We start from the raw sequence: 11,699 nt of genomic DNA, 5'->3' as shown, positions 1-11,699 counted from the left end.
AAGGAAAGGATTTGTTCATCGTCAGTGTGCAAGTCCTGCTAAGGTTGGGTTTGATTATTTTACTAGAAGGTCATCTTATGTCAGAGCCGATTTATTTTGGGGTTCTGGAAGAACTAACCAAATCGTTTGGAGTGCCTAGAATGTAGTGAAAAGTGATTTCGAGGACGAAATCTAATTGAAGTGGGGGTGAATTGTATTGCTTGTATTCCAGATTGGTTAAATTTAACTTCTATCAAGGGCTGATGATGGAGTTTTTGGATGAAATTATGTGTCACTAAGTGGCCACGGAAGGCAACGATATGACAATAAGTATTTTGATCGCGTGAATTTTTGGACCACCACGGCGTGGCCAAGGAAGGCCACAACATGCCAGCTGATCAGACCCAAGCTTATGACTCTTTTAGGGTTCCCTTCATATTTAAACCCCTCTAAACTGATTTTAGGGTTCATTATCAGCCTCTAACCCCCCCCCCCCCCCTTTCACCTTAGAAAACCCCAACCTTCATTCCTTGTGTGATTCTTGAGCTTTTTGGAGCTTTCTTGGTTTAAAGAAGAAGAGAAGAAAAAGAAGAAGAAGAAGAAGAAGAAGAAGATGATGATGATGATGATGATGAAGAAGGTGATTTTTTAGTGGAGCTTGCAAGAAATCAACATTATCATCACCTTATATTGTCTTTGGACCATTGTAAGTGTCAAAATTCCTTGAGTTATGAATTTTGGTGGTTAGATCTTGAATATTGTTCCATGTTCCTCATGTTTAAGAAAGTTTGGAGGGAAGGAACTCATAAAGTTGGCAACTTTATGACTTTCCTGAGTCCCAAGAGCATCATATGTCATGGATCTAGCATTTGGTAGAAGTTCTTGTCATTTGCTTAAGTTTTGGTCTTTAGAGCTCAAATTTGACCTAAAATGGATCTTAGACATGTATTAGACATACATGTATATAAAGCTTCTACCTTTATGATAGATCTGGTTTTAGAAACCCTTCAAGACTAGTTGGGTTAAGAAAATTTTCAGATTAAGGGCTTAATGGTTAAGATATTATGGATTTTGGCTTTATTTGGACATAGGGTTTGAGATCTTGATCTCTTTGGGTGTCTTAAAACATAAAGTTGGAAACTTTATCCATTTAGACCATAGTATGGACTATATCAGAGCTTTGGCACTCTAGGAATCGAAAAAAATAGCTTAATCCATTAAGCTGCTTGAAACCAAATGCCCACGGCATGGCCATAGGTTGACACAACATGGCAACTAGGAACTTCCCATATGTTTGGTTGGGTAAAGGCCACAACGTGGCTAAGGAAGGCCACGACGTGATAGTTGGCTAAAGTCAACTGTGGCTATTGACTTTGACCGTTGACCTTTAGCATGGGTTGACTATTGGTTAATCTTTATTTTTAGAAGGTAGACTTAGGGTTTGCCTTGTGTGGATTGCTTGGAGGTGTTTAGTACCCATCTTTTGGTGGTGAGAGCTGTTAGTTGTGATCGATGCGGTGTTGCGTGAGCTTTAGTCACACTCGTAATTCATGTAAGTCTCCTTACTATAATCGGGGGTCGAAGGCACCAATTTCAGCCCACTAGTTTATGTCATATAGGGAGACCAGGGGGTGATCCCTGAAATTTGTATGAAAGACCTAGAGGTGCCTCCCAACAAATTATATGCATGAACAGGGACCAGACCCTGACAGTTATATGTAGTATGCAAGTTGTCTTTGTGATACTTACATGAAAGACTAGGAGGTGACTCTTGGTACTTGTCTGTAATACCTAGGGTTTTAGCTCCCGACCTGGCAAGGAAAGACCATGATACGACTCATGCATAATGACAAGACAATGGTTGATACATATCAATCTCTATTGTATGTATGGTATGTGGTATTTTGGGGAACTCATTAAACTTAGTGATTACGGTTTTATGTTCATGGTTTCAGGTACTTCTCTGGTACGAAAGGGAAGGGTCCGATGTGATTGCACAACATCCCCCGACGTTTTCCAGATTAGCTTTTTATGACTTTTACTCTGATGTTTAGATTATATAGTTACTTTGGTTGGTTTTGGAAAAAATCGTTTGTATTTTTTATGGTTTTAAAAATGAAAATTTTACTATGAATTTTTAGGATGTTACAATACTATTTCACAAAGTAATATATTTTTCATTACATAGAAATTGAGGTGAAAACCACCACTTTTAATTTTTTTTCTTGTTTGTTCAGTATGTCTTAGAACATAAACATACAACTTAAAAAGATCTCTAAATCAAAAGGAATAGGAAATCAAGGAATTCGAGGAGCTTATTGAATAATAATTTCTATTAACAAAGGCCAACAAACAATTTATAAGGAATAATTCATTTTTAGTCAAAGCACCATCAAGCAATAATGAATTATAATTGATGATGATCTTCCTCTAATTGAATCTTCTGCGCACTTAGCACCATAACAATATGAATCGAAATATAGAAGCCTGAATGTTTTGAGTATTTTCAAATCATAGTGCGTTTGTTAAAACACTATAAATATAATAATCAATTTTTTTATTTTTAGATGTAACAGTTCTTTCTCTAGCATGTGCAGATATTTGAGAGGCTCGTCTGTATAAATCATAGTGCACTAATAGAAGATCATTAGATGTAGAATGGCATGTAGTTTATGATATAATTTTATAAATTATTAATAATATTTCGTTTATTTTGTAGATTTATTAGAAATAAAATGAACATAGGATTAAACAATAAACAATATTTATAATAGTTCGATATATTTTCAAAACACAGCATTAACTAATAGTAATTAGTGTTACAGATGCAGGTTGGTTAGTTTAACCGATGTAAATACAATAAGTTGCTTTTACTTTTTTTTTTATAGTGTTATTTACATTCGTTCCCTTTATAACATTATACTATGACATCTACCAAATCACAATTACATGATTCATAAAAGGTCTTTACAGTAAGCAAATTGTCAACTAATTGCCTAAAACATATTTAGGTAGTGAAATTTTTTAAAATAAGGAATAAACATGTATTTAACATGTGCATCATGGAGGAATCATATAATTTACTCTTTTATCACTTAGCACTAAACTATGTTTTTTCATGTATTTTGCTTATTTTAAACTATTAAGAAAATATAACGGTTTTCTGTGTTTTACTTATTAACAGTTTAAAATGTATATAATAGTTTAATCACTATAAACATATTAGTACTTTATTTTACTTTTTGTTATATATTTTTTATAGCTTAAGTTTAATTTAAAACAAAGAATAGTTGAGCTACTAGTTAATATAGGCCCAACGACTCTTCTTGAAAAGGTCCATGAATGTGGACCAACACCATGAAATGTGGCATGGACTCAATCATGACCACAATCCGGAAAATTGCATTGGAGCAGTCCATATGTTTACAAACCTATAGTTTCCCACCATATATAGGTGCTCTTAGGGTCTGTACTTTATATTTGACCGAAGAATTTGTTATATCAAGTTGATATAATCCTTTGTAATTGTATCGTAAGGCGCATTAACGGAACTGTTGTTTAAATAACAGAGTTCTTATATTTTCTACATACATAGAGCGCAGTAACAATTCTAGGATCTTCAAGTCATTGTTTTTTATTGAAGATCTCGCGCTTCGTTTTCTCGAACTTATTTCATTCCACATCAATATCTTGGTAGAACACCTTCCGGAAATCTTCCATATGCCTCATTTGTAGACATAATGCAATTACCAAGGACCCATCTCCATCTTTGCCATGAAGAATCAAAGAATCTCCATCGGAATCATGTGTTCCTGGACCCATATGAATCTCCTTCCCCCATCCAAAATCGGCACCATAAATTGGCAATGTTAACCAACTTATCACCCCAAGATTTGGATTGCCGTAAAAATGCTCTTCCCCATTTGATGTTGGTTGCAACTCTCGGAACAGTGATAAGTCTTGCTGGCTCTTTAGAAAGTCTAAAACCGAGTGCACGTACCCATCGTCCACCTTTTCAATCACTTCCCTTATTTTACACGAAACGTATCCTAAAGGTTTTGAAACAATCTCACCTGAGAAGCCGGTGGCAATGGCATTGACAATTCCGTTTCCAAAGTACTTTCTTGGCAATGGTGGCCTCATTTTACTTCTAACATCAATGCAAATAGCCAATGCAGTTGGCTGCTCTGGTTTATGATTACGCGCTTTGCATGCAGTTCTCCATATATGTGCAGTTACAGTCTCATACCGTGTAAAACCACGGCTTGTGTCACTCTTCTGACCATTATCAGCTTTCCTTCGCAATTTTTCTACTTGGGTTGCTGTTAATTTCAGCATTGTGACTGCAGTCTCCTTCTCAGATTCCTTTTCGTTACCAGATTGATCTATAAGGATCGGTGGAGGATCGAACTCTGCATGTTCAGATCTTGAGATCGCCCTTGGAGGTTCCCCAGCTCGCAGAAGTTTTCTGTCGAGATAAGGTGGCGACTCCAGTAACTCACCTCTCGAAATTCTAGCCCATTCAGACACAAAATGAAGTGCACTTTGCCCGTCAGCAACAACATGCGATATGTTTACACCAAGGCTAAACCCTCCACAAACGAACCTTGTGACTTGCAAAACTAACAATGGGATTTCTTCAAGAAGTGAACTTTGGTAATCTATTGAAGGAATAAGTTGGTGGTATATCGGAGATGGTAAAAGACTATCCAGATCAATAAGTTTCTTGTCAGTGTACGCTTCTGTGAACTGCGCACCCGCAGCATTACAATTAAGTTCCAAACGGCCTCCCGCAATAGCAGATAGCCGGCCGGCCAGCGGGTAGAAATGAACTAGGGTACAACTCAGTGATGTTTTTAGGGTTTGTATAACAGTGACCCAATCTTCAGGGGATTGTGCGTAGAAGTAAATGGTCGGGACATGAGTGGTGACACCAGTTTGGTCAAGTTCTGATAAGGCCAGCTTACCGGACCATGTTGGCTCGGCTGGTCGAACCATGCAAGAAGTCTTGTTGGAAACCTTCATTTTGAAGAAAGATAAAACTACACCAAAGAAGAGTTGAACGTTTGCGGCATTTATGGGCCAAATGAAGCCATTATAATGGTATGACCCTAATCTCATGCTTAAATAACTTCGGATAAGGGCACAGATGGAGAATGCATGATTGGGAAATATTATGTTTGTTGCTTGTTAACAGGAAAATGACATATTGATGATACACTCGATAACCCTTTTGAAAGGCCAACTTAATTACTCATTAGTTTAATTCGGAAAATGTAACTATATATAGGAAACGTAAACTAAATAAAAACTAGTTTAAACTTTATTTCAACTTAATTTATAAAAAGTATATAATAAAATTAAGTTAGCTCTAACTTCTAACTTTTTTACAACAAACATTAATTATTTATATGAGAATAGTTTTGACATTTAACAGCAAAATTGGTCCCTATGGTCTAAAAACTATAGATAGAATTAAAAATTTTATAACTTGAATAGAAATTTTGCTCCCTATGGTCTAAAAACTATAGATAGAATTAAAAATTTTATAACTTGAATAGAAGTAAAGATTTTTTGCGATTTTATTCTAAAACACTAAAAAAGACTATTATACCATATTATTTTATTTCTTACATTTCTTTTAATTTATTTTTTTATTTTATTAGAGCATCTACAACGGTGAGTTCAATGAGAGAGTTGAATGAGGTGGCAAGTCTAAGTGTCATTCAATAGATGAAACTCTACCATTGTGAGATGCAACATTGGCATTCAATGGATTTAGAGTTCAATGACCATTGAACTCTTCAATGGGAAAAATGAAAGTTTTTAATTCTTAAATGTATAGTATAAATTACATTTTGTAACATCCTATTAAACTTTGTAGAGTTCAATACATTGTAGAAAAAAATGATAGAGTTGTATGAATTGTAGAAAAATGATGTGACAATCCATTGAACTCTATGGAATTCAATGCATTGTGGATGCCCTTAATCTTAAAACAAATTAAACCCTCCACCTCACCACATTCTCTCTCTTACTTTCTCTCTCCCTCTTAGACATATGTATGTTCGATCATCCTTCATCTTCTTTCTAATCTCGTTCAACCAAGATTGTGTTTAAAGCTCAAAAGTTGAGAAGACTTTGATCTAACATCTCTTATTCGAATCATATATGAGATGGAACAAGATCGAAGTATCACAACAGAATCCAATGGTTGTTGTGTGTGTCCGATCATCGTTCATCTTCCCCACTCTGGTACCAACGAAAAATATAAAGATAGAAAATTGTCAATGATAACGGAAGATGAATCATATATGTAAAACATAGCAAATCATCAATATAGATGAACCATATCTGTATATCCATCTATTCTGATAAGTTTTCCTGGATTAACACATCTTCAAAGATGAATAATGGTGTCGGGAGGTAGGACATGAAGTAGATGAAGAGTTTGTTGGTTGAACTCTGACACTTATAACTCCACATCCTTCTAACAATATCCTCTCCCATCTCAGTTTTCTAATCACCACCCGCATATTCTTCTTCCTTGAATATAAAGCTTCTTATTTCATCATCTTCCATTGATTTCATCCAAAAATTGACACATATGTGTAAATATGTGTGTGTGTGTGTTTGTGTTTGAAGAAACGACCCAACTCGATGAAAACCCAGAAAGAAAAAGAGAGTGAGGCGCTTCAAGTTGTGTTTGATTTTCATAGTTATTCCAGATTAGAGACAAGGATTGGGAGGGGGAATTGCTCATCGGTTGTTTTGCTTCTTGGGTTCACGATGAGAGAGACGATGGAGTGTGGATTCACTTCTGAAATTGTTTTTTTTTTTTTTTGAAAGGAGAAGTGTTTATCAGATCTGTAAATATATGTGTGTTTGTATTGATTTTTTTTTTCAATATATACATCAACACATGAAATTTTGTTTCCTCTGCTACTTGCTACTGCTCTTATTGTTCTTCTTAAAAGGATCATCAATGGTGATGGGAAGTTGTGTGTGCTTGTTGATTTTCCATTGTAGTTCTAATTTGATTTATCTTTCTAGCTTCATTAATGAAGTTTTTTTTAGGGATTAGAGAAAATGGATGAGAAAAAAATCGTTGGATGGAGTTTTTCAAAGTGTGAAAATTAAAATATTGTTGGAAAAACTTAAAGACCCTGATGAAGATCATATTGGGTTAAATGTCTAGTTTGTGTGCGTGTGTGTGTGTGAGAGCGAGCGAGAGAGAGAGAGAGAGAGAGTGTGTGTGTATGTGTGTGTGAGAGAGGGGGAGGAGGTCACTAGTACGGTGGGCAGGATGTTATATTTTCTTTTTTATAACTAATGAAATGATAAAATAAATCAAGAAAATGTATAAAAGAAATAATAAGGGAAAAATCGTCCTTTCAGATTTTCCAGGGAACAAAACCACGAGATATTTTTAATTTAGGGATCAAAACCACAAAAAATTCTTGATTTTGGACATTCAATGCAAATCAGAATCTTTTTGTACAATATCCATAGTTTTTGTGAAACCACAAGGACCAATTTTATAGTTTTGTCTATTTCAAATTTAATGCTTTTAGATGAGAATAGTTTTGAGACAAAATTGCAAAAGTGGTCCCTTTGGTATGCATTTTTTTCTAAAGTTTAGTCTAAACCTCGAATTTTTTATTTTTTATTTTTGGTTTTCTGGCCCTTTTGTGCTAGTTTCATTACGGATTTGGTCCCCCGGTAAACTAAAATGACTGCAATACCCTTAGGGTATTTATTTTTCATCTTCCTTTATTTTTTTTAAAAATCTAATAGTTATTTATTTATTTTAATAATTAAAAAAATGCACACCTATACCTCTCTCTCTCTCCCTCCCCCCTCTCTCTCTTACACACACAAACATACACATACACACAAGAGAATAAATGTCATAGATGTACCATATCATTCTTCACAACCTAACATCATACAGCCACCATGACCTTGAAACTACTATTCATCGTTTTCTATACAATAGGATCACCATCGCCTTTCCTGTTGTTCATTAGATTCAAACCCCACTATCATCTTCACAATTGAAAACCATCACAACCATCAACCACTATTATTATTCATTATCTCTAGCACTAAAAATTCCATGTCCCATAATGGAGAAATCAGGCAACAATCGACACCACCATCATCTCCTTCAACACCACTTCTCTACTCCACCCTGCCTCTTTCTACTCTCTACCATTACAAAACTATTGAACAAACCCTTTCCGAGTCCCATTCCTCTATTCTCTATGTACCATTAACAGTGAAGACTTCTTAGAGAGCAACGAGAAAATGGCGAGGGAGCAAAAAGCTATGATTCGTTGATGTGTTCTCTTTCAAGGCAGCCTACATGATGAATATGTTGTGTTTACCCCCCTCATCTCCTATAATTTTACCAAACCTCGAAGGTTTGGTGATGATTTTGTTAGACGAAGCATTCCAAATGTTTCTTGGATTGTAAATGCTACATCCCGAAATTTAGGTCAAAAACTATGGATAGTCAAGTTCACAGTAAATCTTTTGGTAAATTTAAATCATTGAGTTTTAGTGCATCTTATGTGAAATATATGATTTCATGTCAACTATTATAAGATACCATATATTATCTTATTTCCAAATATGTAAGCTAACAAACGAATCAAATAGCTCAAACTACAACAATAGTTAATGAGTCAGAAAAACTGAAATTTCGTATTAAGCAGTTGTGAGCAATACAAACACTTTAGTCTCGTAGTATATACTTCCATGTTTTCGAAAATATATAAAACATCCAACACGGAGTTCTTATGCAAAATATATGACCGTTTTTAGAATCCAAAACCAGTATAATACATATTTTCTTCAAATCGCTAAAATCGTTTCCATCAATTGAGGAACTTGCACCTCTAATATGGAAATTCTGAAAGCATTTTTGGACTCAGCCTATAGCCTAATATTTAATTTCATATTTGAAATATTTTTAGTAAAATTATTTATAAATGTTGAAACATCAAACGTTTTCAGATTTATTAATCGTGAAACCTTAAAATATTTAGTTTAACATGATTTTAATTATTGGTTATGTATTCAGGAATAATATATAAATCCAAATCCGATTGATGTGGATTTTAACGATAAAAATAGCCTGACATTCATAAATTCGTGAACAACTATATATATATATATATATATATATATATATATATATATATATATATATATATATATATATATATATATGGAAACGATCAAATGAGAACACCTAAAAGGTTGAGAACGCGAGAACAAGTATATTCATTTGTGATTCCATGTATTCATTTGTAGAGAAATGATAAATTTTTACGCACAATCAACATGAATATGTTTTTTCTCTTCAATTGAAATTAAATGCGTAAAAATTTATTATTCCTCAACAAATGAATGCATGGAATCACAAATAAATATATTTTGTTCTCGCGTTCTCAACCTTTTTAGTGTTCTCATTTGATCCTACTCCTATATATATATATATATATATATATATATATATATATATATATATATATATATATATATATATATATATATATATATATATAAAGAGAGAAAGAGAGAGAGGGAGGGAGAGAGATAGAGAGAGAGAGAGAGGTCCAGGTGTTTTAACTAAGTATTGTGTTATTTTATGCATGATTGTGGACCAATCAGAAAATAATAGAAAAAGCAATAATTAAATAAATCAATAAGGGTAACTAGGTAATTTGAGAAATAACTTCCTCAAATACTCCCTATAATTTAGCTAGTTACGTTGATTTTAACCTAATTCCCCCCTTCTATAAACGTCCTACTGATTTGATCAATCTTCATCACCAATCAACTACTGACCTAAAGCTTCCAGGTGTGCTTCGTCTTTCGATTTGTGAAGAGGGAGGAGTCTCCGGGTCGACGAGAACAAAGGAAAGGAAAACGTGAGGACCTTTGGGGTTTGGCTAGACCGAAGTATGAAGAAGAACGAAGCAGCAAGCTGCTGTCAATTCTCGATGGCTGAAGTCGTAAGGAGGTGAGCACCTCTGGTGTTCGAATGATTCGAAAAACAGGGAAGAGGCAACGAGAGTTGTCGTCGACCTCAGTGGGTGCAGAGAGGGTGTGAAAGGGAGGTGTATGGGTTTTGTGTGGCTACGGCTTCGATCGTTAGAAGGTAAATGGATGGGGACTGCTCCGACAGCCTCTCTATTCTTCTTCTTCTTTTTAATTTTTTTTATTCTTGACAAAAATTGATGAATGGAATGCATGTTTGGGGTTATTTTAACAGGAATTGATAGGGGAAATGGGTGTTTGAGTTCATTGTTTGACAAGGGAAGAGGCGACATTGAATGAGTTGTTCTTGGCAGGAAGCGATATAAAGAAGGGAGAAGGGAGAAGTGAATCATCAAACAGGTAAAGAGGTTTTTTTCTTCTTTTTTTTGTTTTGATAGAAGTCAAAGAACTTAGGTGGGTGTTCTCGGGTTGCTTAATCGACTGCAGGGAAGGAAGAGAGCTCGTCTCTTGATGTCTTGGTAAAGAGAAAATGGAGAAGGAAAGGAAGAAGACATAGATGATTGAGTGTTGTTTTTCATTTTCTTGAACAATCAATAGATGGAATGGAAGCAACAAACAAGTCCATGATGTTGGTACTATGCATTAGAATGCCTTGCTTGTTGTTTAGTGAAACTTGTAGCCATTCTAATTTTTTTTAAATGAATGCTTTTATTTTTAGTTTTTTGCAATTGCCTTCAACCTTATACTCACTCATATAAAAGGGTTTTAAACTTGGTAAGAATAATTTTAGGGGTTTTAAACTTGGTTTGAATCCAAATTGGATTGAAAGATTTGTTTAGTGGGCAGTAGGCAAGTTGGCTTTCTATTGGAATTGAATTATGAATTCCAATTATGTTGGAATGAAATCACGAATTCTAATTCTGCTGGAATGGAGTATGTATATCTTTCTCACCGATTTATGCATGTTCTACAATTCTTGTTTATTGGTTTTGGTGCAATTCACAAGTCCACATATTTTTCCAAAGAAATTTAGTTTTTTATTTTTCATTTGCTAATGCATTATTGGAATCTAAACTACAATTTTGTTTTGTTATCATAGAAGTTGATGCTTGAAGAACGGACCACAAAATTGAAAGTGATTATAAGCAACATTATTCTTTTAGAATGTATCAGTGTCGTTGTTAAATTTTGATATTTTCTTTCCCGTTTTGAAAGTTTTTTTAGTTTTATTCTTTAACAATAAATGTAATTCTTAACAATTGTTACCCGTATTCTATAAGAAATAATGTATTTTTTTTTATTCGTCAATTGATTGTTCAAAAATTTGTTATTCTACAAGAAGTTTTTAAAGTCATAATCTAGAAATTGGTTCAAGAATATTTTTATTATTAATGGTTCACGAATATTTTTATTTTTGAATATACTCATAAACATATTCTGTCAAAATGTCCGAATTAAAAGAATTATAATTCGAAAAATCGGATTTTTAAAATTAATAGAATCTAGGACCTCTAAGAAAATGCAATTTTCCTTTATTAAATCTATATTAAATGACTAAATTACCCTTGTAATTAATTAAGATGATATTTTTCAATTATATTTAATTCAATAATATATATTTATCACTTTCTTAAAATAAGTAAATTTGATTGGCGCACATTTATGCATACAATAATACAATAATTAATTTGAATAGAATAACCTAGGCC

General features: G+C 33.8%; 1 protein-coding gene across 1 annotated transcript; it reads right to left on the bottom strand.

Moving 5' to 3' along the window:
* Positions 1 to 3,651: 3,651 nt before the first annotated feature.
* On the bottom strand, positions 3,652 to 5,010 carry LOC111885009 (spermidine hydroxycinnamoyl transferase). Its single transcript, XM_023881306.3, has one exon. It carries the CDS (start codon positions 5,002 to 5,004, stop codon positions 3,652 to 3,654), a length of 1,353 nt encoding a protein of 450 aa, XP_023737074.1. The 5' UTR covers positions 5,005 to 5,010.
* Between the last annotated feature and the right edge of the window lie 6,689 nt (positions 5,011 to 11,699).

The sequence above is a fragment of the Lactuca sativa genome, chromosome 8 (assembly GCF_002870075.4).
Source record: "Lactuca sativa cultivar Salinas chromosome 8, Lsat_Salinas_v11, whole genome shotgun sequence".
NCBI lineage: Eukaryota > Viridiplantae > Streptophyta > Magnoliopsida > Asterales > Asteraceae > Lactuca > Lactuca sativa.
The sequence above is the reverse complement of the archived record's forward strand: the minus strand, read 5'-3'. Positions and strand labels throughout refer to the sequence as shown.

Excerpts from the sequence above, each read along its gene's own strand:
- LOC111885009 (XM_023881306.3), bottom strand. The coding sequence starts at position 5,004 with ATGAAGGTTTCCAACAAGACTTCTTGCATGGTTCGACCAGCCGAGCCA.